We start from the raw sequence: 24,287 nt of genomic DNA, 5'->3' as shown, positions 1-24,287 counted from the left end.
TGTAGTTTGCAAGAAGCGTCTTCAGTAAACAAAAGATAATGCCAGGTTGTCAATGAAACCTATGGAATATTGAAAGGCCTAGATAGAGTGGATGTGGAGAGGATGTTTCCGAAAGTGGGGGAGTCTGGGACCAGAGGACACAGATACAGTGGATGTGGAGAGGATGTTTCCTATAGCGGGGGAGTCTAGGACCAGAGGACACAGAGTGGATGTGGAGAGGATGTTTCCTACAGTGGGGGAGTCTAGGACCAGAGGACACAGATAGAGTGGATGTGGAGAGAATGTTTCCTATAGTGGGGGAGTCTAGGACCAGAGGACACAGATAGAGTGGATGTGGAGAGGATGTTTCCTATAGCGGGGGAGTCTAGGACCAGAGGACACAGATAGAGTGGATGTGGAGAGGATGTTTCCTACAGTGGGGGAGTCTAGGACCAGAGGACACAGATAGAGTGGATGTGGAGAGGATGTTTCCTATAGTGGGGGAGTCTAGGACCAGAGGACACAGATAGAGTGGATGTGGGGAGGATGTTTCCTATAGTGGGGGAGTCTAGGACCAGAGGACACAGATAGAGTGGATGTGGGGAGGATGTTTCCTATAGTGGGGGAGTCTAGGACCAGAGGACACAGATAGAGTGGATGTGGAGAGGATGTTTCCTATAGCGGGGGAGTCTAGGACCAGAGGACACAGATAGAGTGGATGTTTCCTACAGTGGGGGAGTCTAGGACCAGAGGACACAGATAGAGTGGATGTGGAGAGAATGTTTCCTACAGTGGGGGAGTCTAGGACCAGAGGACACAGATAGAGTGGATGTGGAGAGGATGTTTCCTACAGTGGGGGTCTAGGACCAGAGGACACAGATAGAGTGGATGTGGAGAGGATGTTTCCTACAGTGGGGGAGTCTAGGACCAGAGGACACAGATAGAGTGGATGTGGAGAGGATGTTTCCTATAGTGGGGGAGTCTAGGACCAGAGGACACAGATAGAGTGGATGTGGGGAGGATGTTTCCTATAGTGGGGGAGTCTAGGACCAGAGGACACAGATAGAGTGGATGTGGAGAGGATGTTTCCTATAGCGGGGGAGTCTAGGACCAGAGGACACAGATAGAGTGGATGTGGAGAGAATGTTTCCTACAGTGGGGGAGTCTAGGACCAGAGGACACAGATAGAGTGGATGTGGAGAGGATGTTTCCTATAGTGGGGGAGTCTAGGACCAGAGGACACAGATAGAGTGGATGTGGAGAGGATGTTTCCTATAGCGGGGGAGTCTAGGACCAGAGGACACAGATAGAGTGGATGTGGGGAGGATGTTTCCTATAGTGGGGGAGTCTAGGACCAGAGGACACAGATAGAGTGGATGTGGAGAGGATATTTCCTATAGGGGGGGAGTCTAGGACCAGAGGACACAGATAGAGTGGATGTGGAGAGGATGTTTCCTGTAGTGGGGGAAGTCTAGGACAGAGTACAAAGCTTCAGAATACAAGGACGTCCCTTTAGAACAGACTCATAGAAAAGTTCAGCAGAGAAAAGGGCTCTTCGGCCCATCTAGTCCATGCCAGACCATTTAAGCTGCCTACTCCCATGAATGTACTGGGACCACAACCCTCCATTCCCCTACGATCCGTGCACTTGTCCAAACTTCTCCCAAACGGTGAAATCGAGCTCGCATGCACCACTTGTGCTGGCAACTCTTTCCAGTGAAGAAGTTTTCCCTCATGTTCCCCTTAAACCTATCACCCTTCACCCTTAACCCGTGACCTCTGGTTGTCGTCCCCCCCCCCACCTTAGTGGAAAAAGCCTGTTGCAATCACTCTATCTATACCTCTCATAATTTTATATACCTCTATCAAATCCCCTCTCAATCTTCTAGTTTTAAGAAATAAAGTTCTATTGAATCTTTCCTTATAACCTGGCAAACATCCTTGTAAATTTTCTCCGTACTCTTTCAACCTTATTTACACCTTTCCTGTGGGTAGGTGACCAAAATTGTGCACAATCCTCCAAATTAGGCCTCACCAATGTCTTATCAGTATAACATCCCATCTCTTGTACGCAGCACATTGATTTATGAAGGCCAAAGTGCTAAAAGTTTTCTTTACGACCCAGAGATGAGGAGGATTTTCTGTAGTCCGAGGGTGGTGAATCTGTGGAATTCGCTGCCACAGACGGCTGTGGAGGTCGATAGGTTCTTGCTCAGTCAGGGTATCAAAGGTTACGGGGAGAAGGCAGGAGAAGGGGGTTGTGAGGGGTAATGAATCCGCCATGATGAAATGGCAGATCACTGGATGGAGCAAATGGTCCGATGCTGCCCCTGTGTCATGTGGTCGGAGTGCTAGTGGGGCTGGGACAGTGGCTCCTCACACGCAGTTGCTGTCTGTGATCCTGGCAGAGGGCGAGGTGAACAGAGTGAGAGAAGATAAAGAGATGTTCCTGATGAGGGTCATCGATGAACACTATAACAAACAGACACACAGGTAAGAGTGTGCGAGGAGGGTGGAGGTGGGTGGGTGGGAAGAGGGGTAGTGGTGAGGGGGTTGGGTGGGCGTAGGGGTAGAGGTGGGTGGGGTGGGTGGTCAGAGGGGTAGAGATGATGACCACAGGGATAAAGATTTTTACAGAGACCAGCAGCAAGTCTGAGCTCAAAGCTCCTCTCTCTAACTCTGATCGCCGTCCTGCATTGTGGGAGGCAGCACTGCACTATGGGAATGAATGGGGAGGGATGGGGTCACATTGGGATTTTGGACGGTGGGAGTGAATGGGAAGGGGTGGGGTCCCATTAGGAGTGTGGACGGTTGGAGTGAACGGGAAGGGGTGGGGTCCGATTGGGAGTGTGGACGGTGGGAGTGAATGGGAAGGGGTGGGGTCCCATTGGGATTTTGGACGGTGGGAGTGAATGGGAAGGGGTGGGGTTCCATTGGGAGTGCGGATGGTGGGAGTGAATGGGAAGGGGTGGGGTCCCATTGAGATTTTGGATGGTGGGAGTGAATGGGATGGGGTGGGGTCCCATTGGGAGTGCGGACGGCGAGTGAATGGGATGGGGTGGGGTCCCATTGGGAGTGTGGACGGTGGGATTGGGAAGGGGTGGGGTCCCATTGGGAGTGTGGACGGTGGGAATGGGAAGGGGTGGGGTCCCATTGGGAGTGTGGACGGTGGGAGTGAATGGGAAGAGGTAGGGTCCCATTGGGAGTGCGGATGGTGGGAGTGAATGGGAAGGGGTGGGGTCCCATTGGGAGTGCGGACGGTGGGATTGGGAAGGGGTGGGGTCCCATTGGGAGTGCGGACGGTGGGAGTGAATGGGAAGGGGTGGGGTCCCATTGGGAGTGCGGACGGTGGGAGCGAATGGGAACGGGTGGGGTCCGATTGGGAGTGTGGACGGTGGGAGTGAATGGGAAGGGGTGGAGTCCCATTGGGATTTTGGACGGTGGGAGTGAATGGGAAGGGGTGGGGTCCCATTGGGAGTGCGGATGGTGGAAGTGAATGGGAAGGGGTAGGGTCCCATTGGGAGTGCGGACGGTGGGATTGGGAAGGGGTGGGGTCCCATTGGGAGTGTGGACAGTGGGGGTGAATGGGAAGGGTTGGTGTCCCATTCAGAGTAAATGGGAAGGGGTGGGGTCACATTGAGAGTGAATGGGAAGGGGTGGGGTCCCACTGGGAGTGTGGACAGTGGGGGTGAATGGGAAGGGTTGGTGTCCCATTCAGAGTAAATGGGAAGGGGTGGGGTCCCATTGAGAGTGAATGGGAAGGGGTGGGGTCCCATTGGGAGTGAATGGGAAGGGGTGGGGTCACATTGGGAGTGAATGGGAAGGGGTGGGGTCACATTAGGAGTGAATGGGAAGGGGTGGGGTCCCATTGGGAGTGAATGGGAAGGAGTGGGGTCCCATTGGGAGTGTGGACAGTGGGGGTGAATGGGAAGGGTCGGTGTCCCATTCAGAGTAAATGGGAAGGGGTGGGGTCACATTGGGAGTGAATGGGAAGGGGTGGGGTCCCATTGAGAGTGAATGGGAAGGGGTGGGGTCACATTGGGAGTGAATGGGAAGGGGTGGGGTCATTGGGAGTGAATGGGGTGGGGTCACTGAGAGTGAATGGGAAGGGGTGGGGTCATTGGGAGTGAATGGGAAGGGGTGGGGTCACTGAGAGTGAATGGGAAGGGGTGGGGTCACATTGAGAGTGAATGGGAAGGGGTGGGGTCACATTGGGAGTGAATGGGAAGGGGTGGGGTCACATTGAGAGTGAATGGGAAGGGGTGGGGTCCCATTGGGAGTGTGGACAGTGGGGGTGAATGGGAAGGGTTGGTGTCCCATTCAGAGTAAATGGGAAGGGGTGGGGTCACATTGGGAGTGAATGGGAAGGGGTGGGGTCATTGGGAGTGAATGGGAAGGGGTGGTGTCATTGGGAGTGAATGGGAAGGGGTGGGGTCACTGAGAGTGAATGGGAAGGGGTGGGGTCACATTGAGAGTGAATGGGAAGGGGTGGGGTCACATTGGGAGTGAATGGGAAGGGGTGGGGTCACATTGAGAGTGAATGGGAAGGGGTGGGGTCCCATTGGGAGTCTGATGGAAAGAGTCTGTGAAGTAAGAATTCTATTCCTGCCTCACTGTTCTGAAGGGTACTTACTCACGAGTGCTTTTGGTGGTATGGGATCTGGCGATGGGACTGGTGGGGGATTGAGTGTGGGGTACCCCTCCCCTCCTCTCACTGTGCCCTGCCCCTGCCTCACAGGGAGAAGATGCTGATACTCTACTGTTTCCAGCTGCTGGGGGCCATCGAGCACCAGCTGTACCTGTTCGAGATGAAGAACACCATGCTGAATGAGACCCTCGAGTGCTTCTTCGAGGTACAGCCCAGCTCCCTCAGGGCGGCAGAGGGCAGCCTCGGGCAGGGCACCTCAAAGAGGGCTCGGTTCCAGGTGAGGGGGGACAGACTCTTGAAGGGAATCGGGCGGCCTTTTATTAATTTCCCTTTCTGTTAGAGTTACAGCGCGGAACAGCCCCTGGCCACCCACCCATTTAACCCTGGCCTAGCTATGAAGGGTCTCGGCCCGAAACGTCGACTGTTCGCTCTTTTCTGCCTGGCCTGCTGAGCTCCTTCGGCATTTTGTGAGTGCTGCTTTGGCCATGTCTGGGTAAGCAATTAACCGACTAACCGGTATGCCTCTGGAGAGTGGGGGGGGGAACTGGAGCACCCAGACGGCCACGGGAAGAACGCACGCACTGTAATAATGTGGCACTACCTCGGTGACCCAACCAGAGTTCGATCTCTGGAACTCACTGGGTGGAACGGCTGGCGCAACGCTTCACAGCACTGGCGATCAAAGTTCAAAGTAAATTCATTTTACCAGTAAATAACTTGATTATAGATTTATAATCAAAGTATGTAAATGTCACCATATACTACCCTGAGATCCGCTTTCTTGTGGGCATTGACGGTAAATAGAAAGATAAACCACAGAATCAATGGAAAGCTGCACATAAAGCTTCTGTCCGTCTCGAAGGACAATGGGTGATCATCAACACCAGCCTGGACGGACAGTGTGGAGATCCTGAGACGCCCCAGTCGTCAAGATCCCCCTCTCGGCCTCACCGGTGGCGTCCGAAGGAAAGCTAATGAAGCGATACGTTTGTCACCGGCTCGGCCACAGGATCTGCCGGGGGGATGTTCAGTGATGTCCAGCCGCCTTCGGGGCTCCGCTCCGGATCTGCTGTCTGGGTTTTACTCCCGAGGCAGTGGGGCTATTTACCCACAGCTGGGGATCCACACCGGTGCTACATGTGCAGGGGCCAGACAAACAACCTATGTGCAAAACTGTGCAATTACAAAAAAATATATATTAGTAGGTGAATAATAATACTTAATAATACTAAGAGTACCAGGTGTAAAGAGTCCTTGAAAGTGAGTCTGTGGGTTGTGGCACCGGTTCAGAGTTGAGGCAAGTGAAGTTATCCCCTCTACTCAGGAGCCTGATGGTTGAGGGGTAATAACTGTCTCCGAACCTGGTGGTGTGGGACCTGAGGCTCCTGTACCTCCTTCCCCATGGCGACAGAGAGAAAAGGGTGTTGGGGGTCCTTGACAATGGGGCTTCAATTAAACTCAAGTTGTCTCAGGGCTCCAATCTAGCCGCTGCTGAGCCCCAACGACTTGGGGAATCAAGAAGGAATTGGCTTGAGGGGAAGGTTTTAAGGGGAACCCGAAGGGCGACTTCTTTGCCCGGAGGGTGGTGGAAATAAACGGCCAGAGGAATTGGTTTGGTTCAAATTTAATTGCCATTCGAGCACACACTTGAATACGACTAATAAGGATATTAAAGAGGTTGAAAAAGAGTGCAGAGGTGGTTTACAAGGATGTTGCCGGGACTTGAGAAACTGAGTCACAGAGAAAGGTTGAATAGGTGAGGACTTTATTCCCTGGAGCGTAGGAGAATGAGGGGAGGTTTGATAGAGGTGTATAAAATGATGATGGGTATAGATAGAGTGAATGCAAGCAGGCTTTTTCCACTGAGGCCAGGGGAGAAAAAAACCCAGAGGACATGGGTTAAGAATGAAAGGGGAAAAGTTTAAAGGGAACATTAGAGGGGGCTTCTTCACACAGAGAGTGGTGGGAGTGTGGAATGAGCTGCCAGATGAAGTGGTAAATGCAGGCTCACTTTTAACATTTAAGAAAAACTTGGGACAGGTACATGGATGAGAGGGTTATGGAGGGATTATGGGCTGGGTGCAGGTCAGTGGGATGAGGCAGAAAAACGGTTCGGCACAGCCAGGAAGGGCCAAAAGGCCTGTTTCTGTGCTGTCATGTTCTACGGTTCCAATCGAAGCTGCTGCAAAACACAGCACCAACAGTCACAGACCACACTTATAGTTACGAAAGCAGAAAAACTGTCACCAAAAATAAATATGTTGCCCAAGTCCCTGAGCATCGTGACACTAGGACTGATGGAGCAGCATTCCCCATCACAAGCAACACAGACAAAATGCTGGAGGAACTCAGCAGGTCAGGCAGCATCTGTGGAGAAGAATAAACAGGTGACGTTTTTGGTCGAGACTCTCCTTTGGGACTGCGAAGGTGGGGCGGGGGAAAGAGGCTGGTTCACCGCATGCCAGTGCAGCCGCGGACAAACGCAATCCAACTCCTCTTCCGCTGAGCGCATACTGGAGGGTAGCACCGAAGACAGGTACATTACTAACATTTAAAAGGCAGGTACAGAAATAGTAAAGTTTTAGAGGGATACGGGCCAAATGCTGGCAAATGGCACTGGTTTAAATGGGCATTTTTTTAATCAGCAGGGGTGAGTTGGGCTGAATGGCTTTTTCTCCCCCTCCCTGACTTGTAGACCATAAGAGCCCACAAGTCCCTAGCGTTAACCTGTATACCGCTGGGATCGGAGGACTTTTCCCAGGCCCCAGCTGGTTGTGTACGCGAGTAACACCTCATTCACGCCCCGGAGCGTAGCGGTCAGCATAACGCTTCACAGCGCCAGCAATCTGGGTTCAATTCCCGCTGCTGTCTGTGCGTTCTCTCCGCGAGTCTCCTCCGGTTTCCTCCCCACGGGTTAACGTTAGGGACTTGCGGCCATGCTACATTGGCGCCGGAACCACGGCGACACTTGTGGGCTGCCCCCAGCACATCCTCAGACAGTGCTGGTTGTTGATGCAAACTGACACGTTTCCCTCCATGTTTCGCTGTACGTGTGACAAGCTAATTCTTAATCTTTAATCTTTATGACCTTGCCCCTCGTGGTTTTATACTGATGGGACAAACCACTCTGGGCAGTAGACGGGAGATGGGGAGGGGTGCAGTGCAGCCTGAGGTGACCCTTGTTTTCTTCTCTCGCAGACCATGAGACCCAGGGAGCGCGAGGTGGAGACCTTGTTCGAAGGGGTTCGAGTCACCAGCCCCACCCCACCCATCCACTCCTTCAGCAGGAACAGTAAATAAATAATCTTTCGTTGCGTTGTGGCTCTGTGCAATTCTGACCATTCCCGCTCTCCCGATTCTGCACGCGCGCTGCGTTCTGTGCTCAGACCCAGCGAGACGGCTTCGGGGAAGTTATATCCGAGAGGAATGCAGCCCCAGTGCCACCTCCACCACCCCCCCCCCACCCGATTCCAGCCAGCAACTGGAAAAGCAAAGATGTAACGCTGAGGCTTTGTGAGGCATTGGTCAGGAGGTGCTTGCGAGTATTGCCAGCAGACTTTGGGCCCCTTGTCAAAAGAAAAGATGTGCTGGCATTAGAGAGGGACCAGAGGGTGTTCACGGGAATAATCCTGGGAACAAAAGGTTTAATGTACGAGGAGCATTTGATGGCTCTGGGCCTGTACTTGCTGGAATTTAGAAGAATGGTGGGGGGAGGGAATCTCTTTGAAACCAATCAAATAGAGTGGATGTGGAGAGGATGTTTCCTGTAGTAGGGGGAGTCTAGGACCAGAGGACACAGATAGAGTGGATGTGGAGAGGATGTTTCCTATAGTGGGGGAGTCTAGGACCAGAGGACACAGATAGAGTGGATGTGGAGAGGATGTTTCCTATAGTGGGGGAGTCTAGGACCAGAGGACACAGATGGAGTGGATGTGGAGAGGATGTTTCCTATAGTGGGGGAGTCTAGGACCAGAGGACACAGATAGAGTGGATGTGGAGAGGATGTTTCCTATAGTGGGGGAGTCTAGGACCAGAGGACACAGATAGAGTGGATGTGGAGAGGATGTTCCCTATAGTGGGGGAGTCTAGGACCAGAGGACACAGATGGAGTGGATGTGGAGAGGATGTTTCCTATAGTGGGGGAGTCTAGGACCAGAGGACACAGATAGAGTGGATGTGGAGAGGATGTTTCCTATAGTGGGGGAGTCTAGGACCAGAGGACACAGATAGAGTGGATGTGGAGAGGATGTTTCCTGTGGTGGGGGAGTCTAGGACCAGAGGACACAGATAGAGTGAATGTGGAGAGGATGTTTCCTATAGTGGGGGAGTCTAGGACCAGAGGACACAGATAGAGTGGATGTGGAGAGGATGTTTCCTATAGTGGGGGAGTCTAGGACCAGAGGACACAGATAGAGTGGATGTGGCGAGGATGTTTCCTGTGGTGGGGGAGTCTAGGACCAGAGGACACAGATAGAGTGAATGTGGAGAGGATGTTTCCTATAGTGGGGGAGTCTAGGACCAGAGGATACAGATAGAGTGGATGTGGAGAGGATGTTTCCTGTGATGGGGGAGTCTAGGACCAGAGGACACAGATAGAGTGGATGTGGAGAGGATGTTTCCTATAGTGGGGGAGTCTAGGACCAGAGGACACAGATAGAGTGAATGTGGAGAGGATGTTTCCTATAGTGGGGGAGTCTAGGATCAGAGGACACAGATAGAGTGGATGTGGAGAGGATGTTTCCTGTGGTGGGGGAGTCTAGGACCAGAGGGTGCTGCCTAGGAATAGAGGGGCATCCTTCTAGATGATGAGGGATTTCTTTAGCCACGAGGTGGTGAATCTGTGGAATTCATTGCTACAGACGCCCAGGAAGGCCAAGTTATTGGGTGTATTTGAAGCTGAGGTTGTTAGGTTTTTGATTAGTCAGGGCTCCAAAGTGCCAGCGTCCACTCGATGGAAACGTCCTGGGATGGGAGGGCTGTGGGTAAATGAATCGGACATACACTTTGATCAAAGGACGATATTAAAATGCAGAAGATGCTGAGGGGGCAGGGTGGGGTGAGGTGTTTGCCCTCGGTGGGGGAGCCTTCAGCAAGGTGATGGGGCCACAGGATCGTTGGGGGGGGCGGGGAGTGGTTCTTGTAAAACAGAGGAGGAGAATGGCTTTGCCTTCTGGAGTCAGCATGGGCCCACTGCATTGAATCCAAAATGGTGAAAATTCTCCTCGGGGGGGGGGGGCGGAGGGTCAGCGAATCTCTGGAATTCTCGCCCACCACGACGCCCCACACTCCGGAGAACCATATAACAATTACAGCACGGAAACAGGCCATCTCGGCCCTTCTAGTCCGTGCTGAATGCTTATCCTCACCTAGTCCCACCGACCCATATAACAATTACAGCACGGAAACAGGCCATCTCGGCCCGTGCTGAATGCTTACCCTCACCTAGTCCCACCGACCCATATAACAATTACAGCACGGAAACAGGCCATCTCGGCCCGTGCTGAATGCTTACCCTCACCTAGTCCCACCGACCTGCACTCGGCCCATAACCCTTCATTCCTTTCCTGTCCATATACCTATCCAATTTTACTTTAAATGACAATACCGAACCTGCCTCTCTACCACTTCTACTGGAAGCTCGTTCCACACAGCCACCACTCTCCGAGTAAAGAAATTCCCCCTCGTGTTACCCTTAAACTTCTGCCCCCTAACTCTCAACTCATGGCCTCTTGTTTGAATCTCCCCCACTCTCGATGGAAATTCCGCCACAGGCCTGAAACTGGCTGCAAGAGGAGGTTTGGGAATGGGGCGAGCAACCCGCCCCATCCCGTTAAAAACCTAGAAATGTCAACAGAAGCTCCAAAGCCCTCGTTCCTGGGAAAGGAAGGGGAAGCTGGCCAACACCTAGGGAACAACCAGAGGGCTCTGGTGAGCTGCTGCCAGGGGCCTAAGCCCCAGCAGGAGTGATGGACTTAAATAAGAATAAGCTCCTGCCCTCAACAGAGTCAAGGGGGCTTTTAAAGAGGGAAATTTTTTGAACGACCGGGGTATTGAGGGCGATGGGGGACTGGCACAGAAGAGAGGGCGCAGAACAGATGGGATCATGTTGAATGGCGGGAGAGGCTTGAAAGGCCAAATGCCTGCTCCTGCCCCATTGGGGCCTTTCGTCATTTTGAAGATCTACCCCTCCCCACCCCAAACCACTGAAAGGAGTGGATTTTTATTCACCAGCGTTGAAAGCATCACCACTCCCTTGAAATTCATCCGGGCGTTCCGAGATCCGGGCCTCGGAACCTCCCTGTGCAGCTGGATTTCCTCTCCGGCAGATCCCAGTCAGTTCGGATCGGCAGCAGCGTCTGCTCTGCAATCTCCGTCGGCACAGGCTGCGTCCTCAGGCACCCCCTGCTCCACTTGCTTTACACCTATGACTGTAACACAGCCCCAATGCCATTGTGAAATTTGCTGACAGCACCGCCCTCGCTGGGCGACGGATCAGCGTACGGGAGGGGGTCTGAAAATCCGGCCAAGCACCGCCACAACAACAACCTCTCGCTCAATGCCAGCCAGACCAAAACGCCCGTGATCAACTACAGGAGGAAGAAGCCAGTCGTCATTTGAGGACCGGAGGTGGAGAGAGTCACGAGCTTTAAATTCCTCGGAGCTGTGCTGGGGCCAGCACGCCGCGTGCCATCGCAAAGGAGATGCGGCAGCACCTCTACGTTCTTAAAAGCTTGTGAAGTTTTGGGATATCACCAAGACCAAAACAGTGGAGAGTTTTCTGACCGCAGGAGATCCCAATGCCCAGGAACGGAGAAGCCCGCAGAAAACGGTGGACGCCACCCAGTCCATTACAGGCAAAGCCCTCCCCACCGCTCAGCACGTTTACACGGAGTGCGGCCGCGAGGAGGCTGCACCCGTCACCGGTGACCCCCAGCGTCCAGGCTATGCTCCCTTCTTGCTGCCACCTTCGTGCAGCCTCAGGCCCCACGCCACCAGGTTCAGGAACGGGCATTACGGGGCGCGTGGTCGACACGCGTGGGGGTGTGCTGGCCGTCAGTGTAAATGGCACACCTCACTAAGTCTCCGGCGGGGATAACTTCGCTCACCACAGCACGGCACTGATTCTGTAACCTACACACACACTTCAAGAGGCTTCAGAACTCACGTTCTCTCTGTTATTTTATTTGCACAGCTTGTCTCCCATTTCCACGCTGTTAGCCCTTATTTACGTCAAGTTTCTTTCTGAAGACTCTATTGCATTTCTTTTATTTTCTTGTAAATGCCTGCAGGAACGCCAATCTGCAGGTGGCACATGGTAACTACAGCAGGAACTTTGATAATAAATTTACTTCCAACTCTGAAGACAGACAGGCTGAGAGCGTGGAACTCGCGATCAGTCCGGATCGCAGCGGATGGTGGAACAGTCCCAAAGGGCCGAATGGACTCACTCCCGCCTCCCTCGAGGGTGTAAACAGGCCAGGAGTACGGCATGGAGGGTCTGCTATGAAGAAAAGCCTTCCCTGCGATATTTCCTGGCGGGGACGGGCAGCAGGCTCACGGCCATCATCCAATCGTCCGGGACCGTGCGAGGCACTGCGGTGTCCAGGGACCATGAGGGGGTGGGAGGGGGGGGTAGGGCAGTTTCCTCACGAAGCCATCGGGCGGGAGTCCGTGCGTCCACGGCGACTCGAGCGGAGGTCGTGCGGGGCGACGTTGAAGGAGCCTCCTTCTCAGAGATCAGGTCCACGTCTGGATAAACAGGGAATGCACAAGTTCTGGGTTACAGCAAAAGCTAAGACCTTTTGAGTTACTGAGTAATACCTCACAGGGACGGGGCCTTCCGCCTAACGGGCCCATTCGACCACGAATGCCTTCCAAACTAGTCTTTGCACCCCCGCTTGGCCCGTATCCCTCTCAACCTTTCCTATCCAAGTACAGTTGGCCCTCCTTATCCGCGGATCAGGAAAACCCGGAAGTTCTCTCTCCAGCACTCGTTGCTTGAGCAGCACAGACTATTTTTTCTTGTCATTATTCCCTGAACAATACAGTATAACAACTATTTACACAGAATTTACATTGTATTAAGTATTGTAAGTAATCTAGAAATGCCCTGAGAGAACAGGCAGTCCCGGGTTATGAATGAGTTCCATTCCTGAGTCCATCTTTAAGTTGGATTTGAAGTCAGAACAGGTACATCCGGTATTATTTAGCACCAGTTAGTCAAACGTTTTCTTCAGTACATATTTTACCTTTCTATGCATATAAAACACTTAAGAAACATACGTATTTCAATAATTAAACCACCGCGTTGCTCAGTAATAATTGTAGCTTTCATCGGGGCAGGGCCTTTCACACGCTCCATTAAATTGTTCCGATCGTTGACCGACTGTAGCCTAACGCTTTTCCAATGACCGATGGCGTTTCGCCTCTGTCCGATCGACTTATTACTTCCACCTTGTTTTCAATCGAACAGAAACACTGCGGACTCAGAGCTGCGCCGCCGGGTCCTAATGTCCACCGCACTGAGACAGGTTAAATAAAGTCCGGGGTTCCGCTGGGTCCTAAGGACCACCACACTGATAACATGTTAAATAAGGGACCCGAGCATCTGCAAATTTTGGTATCCGCGGGGGATCCCGGAACCAATCCCCCGTGGATAAGGAGGGCCGACTGTACCTTTTTAAACATTGTTAGTGTACCTGCCTCAACCTTTTCCTCAGGCAGCTCGTTCTGTATATTGGGTGAAAATGTAGCCCCTTGCGTTCCTTTTGTCTTGATAGAGGTGTACAAGAATGATAAGAGGCAATAGATCGAGTGGACAGCCAGAGACCTTTTTATCCGGGATGGAAACAGCTAATACGAGGGGTCATAATTTTTAAGGGGATTGGAGGAAAGTATGGGGGGGGGGGGTATAGTGTTGTTTTTGTTACACAGAGAGTGGTGGGTGAGTGTGTGAAACGCCCTGCTGGGGGTGGTAGTAGAGGTAGATACATGAGAACTGCATAGTGGGGCACACGGATGATTAAAAAGAAAGGGGGACTACAGAGGAGCGGAGGGTTAGATCGGCCTCTCTCTCTCTCCCTCCTGCACGTTACACCGCTGGCATTTACGACAGCAATGAAAGTCCTCCATCTCTGGCAGCGTACTAGGTGCCAGTCATGAAATTTCGGGTGGAGACCCAGGAACGCCGTCGCATTTGGACGTCGCTGCTCCTGTAACAGCTTTGTGCTTGACCGGTCAGGGTCGTTCGCCCCGAGCTGAACTCCTGAACCTGGAGGACCAGTGGACCGCTCTTGTTCTGACCCCACCAAGAGCCCTGACTGCAGCCAACTAAGCGCTCCAGGTCATTCGGGCAGGCAAGCCTCCAAACCCTATGACAGGGTGGTGGTCCTCTTGGAGGTAGACTGATCGAGGAGTAGGCTAAAAGGTCAGCACAACATTGTGGGCTGAAGGGCCTGTACTGTCCTGCAGTGTTCCATGTTCTACCTTCTATGTCTTATAAGAAAAGGGGAGGAACAAGACTAAAAACAGACAGAAAAGCCAAGAACAAAGTAGTTGTAGCCGCCTTATACAAGCTGGACAGATTAGAGGAATTAAAGTCATTAGAGGAATGACTAGGACGTAGTCAGGTTCAGTCTGCACAGAGAGGCCTCCAGAACAATGCAGAATCACCTGAAAATTCACTGAACAATATGGCGGGGCAAGGTTTAAACGACGCAGATTGAGCCCTAATTCAGGTTTATGATGTGTTCTTGATCTGAATGCTCCCTTTTTGTTACTACTTTTGGGAGAGCTTTGAATCAGGGCGGCCCACTGCGAACCAACACTGAGCTGAACTGTAAATGCCTCTCAATTTCATCTTTTCGCTCTTTTGCCGTTTCCCACATTTTTTTTCATGGTGGGGTGGGAGGGTTTTGATGTTTGGTGTTTTTCTTTAAATGGGGTCCGTGGTGTTTCTCTGTTTTGTGGCTGTCTGTGGGGAAGACGAATCTCAGGTTGTATACTGCATCCATACAGTCGGCCTTCCTTATCCGCGAGGGATTGGTTCTGGGACCCCTCGCAGATACCAAAATTTGCAGATGCTCAAGTCCCTTATTCAACCTGTCTCAGTGCGGAGGATCTTAGGACCCAGCGGAACCCCAGACCTTATTTAACCTGTCTCAATGCGGTGGACATTAGGACCCGGCGGAACCCCGGACCTTATTTAACCTGTCTCAGTCCGGTGGACATTAGAACCCGGCGGAACCCCGGACTTAATTTAACCTGTCTCAGTCCGGTGGACATTAGAACCCGGCGGAACCCCGGACTTAATTTAACCTGTCTCAATACGGTGGACATTAGGACCTGGCGGAACCCCGGACCTTATTTAACCTGTCTCAGTGCGGTGGACATTAGGACCCAGCGGAACCCCAGACCTTATTTAACCTGTCTCCGTGCGGTGGACATTAGAACCCGGTGGAACCCTGGACCTTATTTAACCTGTCTCAATACGGTGGACATTAGGACCCAGCGGAACCCCAGACCTTATTTAACCTGTCTCAGTGCGGTGGACATTAGAACCCAGCGGAACCCCAGACCTTATTTAACCTGTCTCAATACGGTGGACATTAGGACCTGGCGGAACCCCGGACCTTATTTAACCTGTCTCAATACGGTGGACATTAGGACCCAGCGGAACCCCAGACCTTATTTAACCTGTCTCAGTGCGGTGGACATTAGAACCCAGCGGAACCCCAGACCTTATTTAACCTGTCTCAATACGGTGGACATTAGGACCTGGCGGAACCCCAGACCTTATTTAACCTGTCTCAGTACGGTGGACATTAGAACCCGGCGGAACCCCGGACCGTATTTAACCTGTCTCAGTACGGTGGACATTAGGACCCGGTGGAACCCCAGACCTTATTTAACCTGTCTCAATACGGTGGACATTAGGACCTGGCGGAACCCCAGACCTTATTTAACCTGTCTCAGTACGGTGGACATTAGAACCCGGCGGAACCCCGGACCGTATTTAACCTGTCTCAGTACGGTGGACATTAGGACCCGGTGGAACCCCAGACCTTATTTAACCTGTCTCAATGCGGTGGACATTAGGACCCGGCGGAACCCCAGACCTTATTTAACCTGTCTCAATACGGTGGACATTAGGACCCGGCGGAACCCCAGACCTTATTTAACCTGTCTCAGTGCAGTGGACATTAGGACCCGGCGGAACCCCAGACCTTATTTAACCTGTCTCAGTGCAGTGGACATTAGGACCCGGCGGAACCCCGGACCTTATTTAACCTGTCTCAGTGCGGTGGACATTAGGACCCGGCGGAACCCCGGACCTTATTTAACCTGTCTCAGTGCGGTGGACCTTAGGACCCGGCGGAACCCCGGACCTTATTTAAACTGCCTCAGTGCGGTGGACCTTAGGACCCGGCGGAACCCCGGACCTTATTTAACCTGCCTCAGTGCGGTGGACCTTAGGACCCGGCGGAACCCCGGACCTTATTTAACCTGTCTCAGTGCGGTGGACCTTAGGACCCGGCGGAACCCCGGACCTTATTTAACCTGTCTCAGTGCGGTGGACCTTAGGACTCGGCGGAACCCCGGACCTTATTTAACCTGTCTCAGTGCGGTGGACATTAGGACCCGGCGGAACCCCGGACCTTATTTAACCTGTCTCAGTGCGGTGGACATTAGGACCCGGCGGTAGAGCTCTGAATCCGCAGTGTTTCTGTTCACGAAAATAATCACGATCACGATTGAAAATAAAGTGGAAGTAATAAAGCAATCGGAAAGAGGTGAAACGCCATCAGTCACTGGAAAAGCGTTAGGCTACAGTCGGTCAACGATCGGAACAATAAAAAGGATAAAGTGAGAAAGGCTCTGCCCCGATGAAAGCTACAATTATCACTAAGCAACTCAATGGTTTAGTTATTGGGTTTTGGGTTTTTGATCCTCCACATCAACCCGGCACGGTGGAGAGCGCACTCGATAACGATCTGTAGCCACTTTTATCTATTTATTTTTCTTTATCCTCTTTGGGGAAAATCCTTCTCCATGAAGGTTCGGAGATGACTGGAAGGACGTGTTTCTTTCCTTTCTCTCTCTCTCTCTCCTTTTCTAATTTTATCCTCAATTGGACTGCCCAATCTTTCTTTTTCTTTGCTTTTTATTTCTTTCTCTTTTTTTTGTTTCAGTTTAGTTAGTGGGGTATTTTTCTTTATCAATAAAATTTCTAATGATTGTTATGAGGAGTTGTAGTTTTTTTGACCATTGTATATATAACAGCATATTTTATCTAGTCCTGATGAAGGGTCTCAGCCGGAAACGTCGACAGCGCTTCTCCCTCACAATGCTGCCTGGCCTGCTGTGTTCCACCAGCATTTTGTGTGTGTTGTTGTTAATATTTTATCTATTTGATTTTGACATTATATACTTTCTGTTTTTACTATTGCTGTTTATATGTCTTTTATATTATCTACTTGTTAAACCTCTTCCGATTTGTATATTCTTTATTTGAATATCAATAAAAAAAGATTGAAAAATGAAAAATGAAATGAAATTAAAGCAGTCTGTCCCGAGTCCCGAGAACATCCGTTCCCGAGCCCGGCACTGAAACATACGTTCTGAAGTGTCTTATATGCGTAGAAAGGTAAAATATATACTATATACTAAGACAAACGTTTGACTGACGCTAAATAATACCAGACGTACCTGTTCCGACTTGCTTAGTAAAAGAACTTCCGATTTTTTTGATCCCGATCCACGATAACGCATGCACATCCTCCAGTATAATTTAAGCCATCTCTAGATTACTAATAATACCTAATACTTTGTAAAATAGTTGTTAAACTGCATTGTTGAGAGAATAAAGACAAGGAAGTCTCTACATGCTCGAACAACGTGCTGGAAGAGCACTTGCGGGTTTTCACGGTTTGTGGTTGGTTGAATTCGGCCCACGTGGGATTGAGGATAAGGAGGGCCGACTGTACTTTGATAATAAATGTTTGAAACCCACGCAGTTCAGGGGGAGGACGTACAAACCCCTTACACGCGGAGCCGGAATCGAGCTCCGCAACTCCGGTGCCCCGACCGGTAACGGCGTAACGCCAGCCTCCATGCTACCATGGCGCCCAAGCAACAACACCCGTGATTGGAAGGTCAGGGTTCAATTCCACCACCGTCCATCCGGAGTTTGCATGCTTTCCCGCATGGCCACATTCCAAGACGTTCGTGTTAATAGGTTAATGGGTCACATGGGTTTAATTGTGTTGCACAGGCTCGTTGGGCCAGAAGAGCCTGTTATCATATTGTATCTCTAAATATTAATGTACCACAATTATATACATCCAGTCGCCATGCTCCTGCATCATTTCGCATCAATCTTCTACTCCTTTTTTTTATTCTGACGTATTGTCAGCTGTCTTTGCTACAAAGAGAAAAGCCCCAGCTAGAGATGCTCTCTGATCCAGACAGCTTCCTGGTAAATCTCCTCTCTAAAACTTCCACATCCTTACGATAATGAGGCGACCAGAACTGAACAGAATAATCCAAGCGGAGTCTAATCAAGGTTTTATGGAGCGACATGATGTCGTGGCTCTTGAACACAATCCAATTAATGAAGGCCAACACACCTTTTTAGCAACCCCATCAGCTCGAGAAGCAACCTTGAGGGATCTATGGGCCTGGACCCCAAGATACCTCTGTTCCTCCTACAATTAACCCTGTACTCCAAAGTGAACCATTTCACTCTTCTCTGGGTTGAACTCCATCTGCCCCCTCTCAGCCCAGCCCAGCATCCCGTCTACGTCCCGTTGACTATGGCGGGAGTGAAAGGTCGCGGTGGGTAAACGGGTCGGCGGGGCCAAAAACACAGCAGACTCTGCAGATGCTAGAACGCACACGAAACGCTGGAGGAACTCAGCAGGCCAGGCAGCATCTACGAAGGGACAGGGAGTGAACAGTCAACTGCATTTCCAGACGCGCACGCACGTGCGTGTGTGTCTCTGTTTCTTTGTTACTGCAGAGCAGGTTGGAATCCGAACTGCGATGCGTCAGGGGGGAGGTTCCACACAGAGTGATCCAACCAAGATCTCGGCGGTGGAGCTGGTGGAAGACGATGGAACATCACAAGGGCAGTGAGCTGAGGGTGGAGGGTCTCCAGTCAACTTGCGTTCCGCGACAACAGACCCCGACTCGGATGTAAATGAGCCTGTGTTGGCTGCCCACACGTCACCCTCCATACATTCTCGCGCAGATATTCCCCATTGTCTTCCTCACAATCCTGCCCAGGCTTGCGCCCTGGAAACTTTTCGAGGCACAAATCCATGGTCTATCGAGACTAACGGAGGCCTACTCTGCACATACCAGGACAATAGCCCTCCATACCCCCACCATCCAAACTTCTCTTAAACATTGAAATTGAGCTTGCATGCACCACTTGCTCGTTCCACACTCCCACCACCCCCCCCGAGCAAAGAAGTTTCCCCTCACGTTACCATCAAACCTTTCACCTTTCACCCTCAACCCATGTCCTCTAGTTGGAGCTCCACCCAAATCTAATAGTTTGAACAGCCGGGTCTGGAGGATAGACTGGGAATTATTGAGTTATTGGGACAGATTGAACAGGTTAGGACTTTATTCCTTGCAAAGTAGAAGGCTGAGGGGAGATTTGACAGAGGTACACAAAATTATAGACAGGGTAAATAGATACGAGCAGGCTTTTTCCATTGGGGTTGGGTGCAACTCCAACTAGAGGACGTGGGTTGAGGGTGAAAGGTGAAAGGTTGGATGGGAACACGAGGGGAAACTTCTTCGCTCAAGGGGTGGTGGGAGTGTGGAATGAGCAAGTGGTGCATGTGAGCTCGATTTCAACGTTTAAAAGGTTTGGATGGTGGGGGTATGGAGGGCTATTGTCCTGGTGTATTGTAGGCCTCCGTTAGTCTCGATAAGATCATGGATTTGCACCTTGGAAAGTTTCCAGGACGCAAGCCTGGGCAGGGTTGTATGGAAGACCGGCAGTTGCCCGAGCTGCAAGTCTCCCCTCTCCACCGATGTTGCCCAAGGGAAGGGCACTAGGACCCAAGCAGCTTGGCACCGGTGACGTCGCAGAGCAACGTGTGGTTAAGTGCCTTGCTCAAGGACACAACACGCTGCCTCAGCTGAGGCTCGAACCAGCGACCTTCAGATCACTAGGCCTATGCCTTATCCACTTGGCCTTGTGTGGGTTGATGGGAGAAGGCAGTTTAAATGATTGGGCATGAACTAGATGGGCCGAAGGGCCTGTTTCTGCGCCATACTTTTATTTTAATGACTCTAACCGCATACTCGACTCGAGTGACTGCACTACTGCCCTATGTTCCAATCTTAAGGTGATCTTAGTTTTGTGTGGTGGGGGGAGGAATCACTTTTGTCTTTAACCCTTTCCCATCTTGGCAAAGCTACTGCTGCACCCCTCACAAAACGCCCTGACGTTCCAAGGTTTTGACTTACCATCTACGGTGGCTGGGGTGGGAGATCTCTCAGTACGTGTTGGTGGGCTGATGTGCCGGGAGTGGCCTGGTCTCAAAGGTCACCCCGTTGCCAGGCAACGGGGAGGGCACCAGCGGGCAGAGCCAGGCCAGGTACCACCGGCGGCCCAGCAGCTCCACCGCGTTCTGCCACCAGCCCAGGTCGTAGAGGCCGCTCAGGCCGGTGCTCCACTCCCGCGTGGTCTGTCCGCGCCACAGCAGCCGCAGATGGAAGAACAGGAAGGCGGACACGAAGAGGAAGCCCAGGATGCACGTGTCCGCCACGAAGGCAAATGCAAAGGTGTGGATGCCCACATGGCCTGTCCGAGCGGGAGAGACGAGGAGCACAGATCAGGCACGAGCAATCGAAGCAACATTCCCAGACAGCAGTGACCTCCACACCGGGAATCGCCGTGCACAGTTCCCATCTCCGTATCCCACACTGGGAATCGCCGTGCACAGTTCCCAATCTCCGTATCCCACACTGGGAATCACCGTGCACAGTTCCCATCTCCGTATCCCACATTGGGAATCACCGTGCACAGTTCCTCTCTCCGTATCCCACACTGGGAATCACTGTGCACAGTTCCTCTCTCCGTATCCCACATTGGGAATCACCGTGCACAGTTCCTCTCTCCGTACCCCACACTGGGAATCACCGTGCACAGTTCCCGATCTCCGTATCCCACACTGGGAATCACCGTGCACAGTTCCCGATCTCTGTATCTCACACTGGGAATCACCGTGCACAGTTCCCGATCTCCGTATCCCACATTGGGAATCACTGTGCACAGTTCCTCTCTCCGTATCCCACATTGGGAATCACCGTGCACAGTTCCTCTCTCCGTATCCCACACTGGGAATCACCGTGCACAGTTCCTCTCTCCGTATCCCACACTGGGAATCACCGTGCACAGTTCCCGGTCTCTGTCTCCCACACTGGGAATCATCATGCACAGTTCCCGGTCTCTGTATCCCACACTGGGAATCACCGTGCACAGTTCCTCTCTCCGTATCCCACACTGGGAATCACTGTACACAGTTCCTTATCTCCGTCTCCCACACTGGGAATCACCGTGCACAGTTCCCGGTCTCTGTATCCCACATTGGGAATCATCGTGCACAGTTCCCGGTCTCCGTATCCCACACTGGGAATCACCGTGCACAGTTCCTGATCTCCGTATCCCACACTGGGAATCACTGTGCACAGTTCCTGGTCTCCGTATCCCACATTGGGAATCACCGTGCACAGTTCCTCTCTCCGTATCCCACACTGGGAATCACTGTACACAGTTCCTGATCTCTGTCTCCCACACTGGGAATCACCGTGCACAGTTCCCGGTTTCTGTATCCCACATTGGGAATCATCGTGCACAGTTCCCGGTCTCTGTATCCCACATTGGGAATCACCGTGCACAGTTCCTGATCTCCGTAACCCACACTGGGAATCACCGTGCACAGTTCCCGGTCTCTGTATCCCACACTGGGAATCACCGTGCACATTTCCCAGGTCTCTGTATCCCACACTGGGAATCACCGTGCACAGTTCCCGGTCTCCGTATCCCACACTCACAGTTTCTGTATGTGCCCTTTATGTCAAACTGCATTTGCCATTCCTGGGACTCGTGCCCCCAACTCATCCAGATCTCACGTCTTTGCTGTCTGATCTACCACCCACTTCACAACCCTCAGGGCAGATTAGCCACGGGTTTAGCGGGGCTATCTTCAGGCGGGTTGTGGGGGGGGAGTTGCGGTATGCGGGCGGGCGCGCGCCACTCACCTGTAACCAGCATGGCCCAGGGAATGAAGAGGAGGAACAGGCTGTGCAGGGAGGGCCCTTCCTGCAGGAAGCCCAGGAAGATGTCAGCGTTGAGGGAGATGGCGTAGAGGAGGCCCAGCCACATGTGGAGGAGGCAGCAGAGGAAGAAGCGGTGGTTGGCGTGGCCCACGCACTGCCCGAAGAGGACGCAGTGGTGGTCCCGGCGGAGCACGCACACCTTGCAGTCGGGGCAGTGCGAGCACCGCGGGGGCACGTGGCTCTCGCACAGGAAGCAGTAGCTGCGGAGGGAAAGGGGCAATGAGGCCAACGCCACCCGGAGAGAGCAGCCCACCATTATCCACCCACTGGCAGTCATCCATCACCGACCCCCACGCTGAGTAACCCTCAACCATTGACTCCCAAACCATACATACACCCTCTGACAGCCACACACTGCCACCTCGTCCCTCCGTCCCCCCCACCTGCAGATCAACAACCAAAAGACCGAACCCACAGTCTTCACCACCACCACGTCCTGATCACTTCCACCGTCCACACTCTCAATGAGATCCCACACGATCACATTCACTCCCACCGTCCACACTCTCAATGGGACCCCACCCCTTCCCATTCACTCCCACCGTCCGCACTCCCAATGGGACCCCACCCCTTCCCATTCACTCCCACCGTCCACACTCCCAATGGGACCCCATCCCTTCCCATTCACTCCCACCGTCCACACTCTCAATGGGACCCCACCCCTTCCCATTCACTCCCACCATCCACACTCCCAATGGGTCCCCACCCCTTCCCATTCACTCCCACCGTCCCAATGGGACCCCACCATGTCCCATTCACCCCCACCGTCCACACTTCCAATGGGTCCCCACCCCTTCCCATTCACCCCCACTGTCCACACCCAATGGGACCCCACCCCTTCCCATTCACTCCCATTGGGACCCCACCCCTTCCCATTCACCCCCACCATCCACACTCCCAACGGGATCCCACCCGATCACATTCACTCCCACTATCTGCACTCCCAGTGGGACACCACCCCTTTCCATTCACTCCCACCATCCGCACTCCCAGTGAGACACCATCCCTTTCCATTCACTCCCACCGTCTTCACTCCCAATGGGACCCCACCCCTTCCCATTCACTCCCAATGGGACCCCACCCCGTCCCATTCACCCCCACCATCCACACTCCCAACGGGATCCCACCCGATCACATTCACTCCCACCATTTGCACTCCAGGTGGGACCCCACCCCTTCCCATTCACTCCCAATGGGACCAACCCCTCCCCATTCACTCCCAATGGGACCAACCCCTCCCCATTCACTCCCAATGGGACCAACCCCTCCCCATTCACTCCCAATGGGACCCCACCCCTTCCCATTCACTCCCAATGGGACCAACCCCTCCCCATTCACTGACCTGTCAAACTCTGCTGATCCGATGAGTCCGATCAACATTCGCCCGGTATGACGGGTGGAGACTCACCCTGACGGCCATTCACCCTTGATCTTTCTGAAATCCTAGCGCCCCCCCCTCCCTGCTCTCTCCCACTCACCCAGGCACAGCCGCTTACCTCCAGCCCTGTCCCACCGCCTGGTTGGCCAGGAACACTCCGCGGATGCTGGGGTTCCTCCGGATGAACAAGCAGAGGTTTCCCAGCACGTTGCCCAGCACGAAGGCTAGGAAGGTAAGGTGGATTATCTGCCACATCCCCAAAGCCCGACCAGGGCTGGCCACGGTACGAGGTGTCCCCCAGGGCTCTGGCTCCAAACTAGACCTTGTCCTATCCACGGAGGGGGCAGGGGCCAAGTGTGGGTCGGTGAGGATGACATATACCACCTCCAGGGAGACAGTAAGTGTCATGATGGAGGTCATGCAGAGAGGGGCATAGGCCGCCGGCTCAAACCTCTCCAGTACTGCCATGCTCCCACACTCAACACCAGCAGAGACCAACTTAGCCACCAGCAGACGCCGGGAAGGGCGATCAGAGCTCACAGCGGGCCACCAGAAACCTGGGTTTCATTTCACGTCCAGCAGAGGCGATTAGCTACCAGCAGACCCCCACCACAGGCAGAGCTGAATTAACAGGGACCAGCTGAGCTGCCGGACTCAATGTGGGGGGGGGGGGGGTCAGCAAAGCCTCCAGAAGAGACCAGCTGAGAGGGTCAAATCTCAACAGAAAGTCACCAGGCTCCAGGTCCTGCTGGAGGTCGCCAAGCACCAGCAGGCTCCAGCAGACCCCAGCAAAAGACTCAACCCACTCCCGACTTCCCCCGGAAACCAATACCTAACTTCCGGTGTCTCTCGCCCCGCCCACCAGCTCCGACTCCAACGGGCAGGTGAAGGCACCAATCAGATGCGGGAACCAACAAAAAA

At 52.8% G+C, this 24,287-nt stretch overlaps 2 protein-coding genes across 2 annotated transcripts in view; one reads left to right on the top strand and one right to left on the bottom strand.

Moving 5' to 3' along the window:
- Positions 1–10,845, top strand: part of LOC132390424 (cation channel sperm-associated protein 1-like) — a 40,636-nt gene extending 29,791 nt beyond the window's left edge. The window contains exons 11-13 of the mRNA XM_059963033.1: positions 2,388–2,472; positions 4,718–4,904; positions 7,826–10,845. Of these exons, the coding sequence (XP_059819016.1) occupies positions 2,388–2,472; positions 4,718–4,904; positions 7,826–7,927 (374 nt within the window). The 3' untranslated portion in view covers positions 7,928–10,845. The remainder of the gene's footprint in view (positions 1–2,387; positions 2,473–4,717; positions 4,905–7,825) is intronic.
- On the bottom strand, positions 5,155–24,203 carry zdhhc24 (zinc finger DHHC-type containing 24). Its single transcript, XM_059963034.1, has 5 exons — positions 23,485–24,203; positions 21,911–22,188; positions 20,114–20,450; positions 10,856–12,376; positions 5,155–5,800 (listed from the first exon to the last, which is right to left on the bottom strand). The coding sequence occupies exons 1-3, from the start codon at positions 23,832–23,834 to the stop codon at positions 20,143–20,145; spliced, it is 936 nt and encodes a 311-aa protein (XP_059819017.1). The 5' UTR covers positions 23,835–24,203; the 3' UTR covers positions 5,155–5,800; positions 10,856–12,376; positions 20,114–20,142.
- Positions 24,204–24,287: the final 84 nt, after the last annotated feature.

This window comes from Hypanus sabinus, unplaced genomic scaffold (genome assembly GCF_030144855.1).
Source record: "Hypanus sabinus isolate sHypSab1 unplaced genomic scaffold, sHypSab1.hap1 scaffold_890, whole genome shotgun sequence".
Classification (NCBI taxonomy): Eukaryota; Metazoa; Chordata; class Chondrichthyes; order Myliobatiformes; family Dasyatidae; genus Hypanus; species Hypanus sabinus.
The sequence above is the reverse complement of the archived record's forward strand: the minus strand, read 5'-3'. Positions and strand labels throughout refer to the sequence as shown.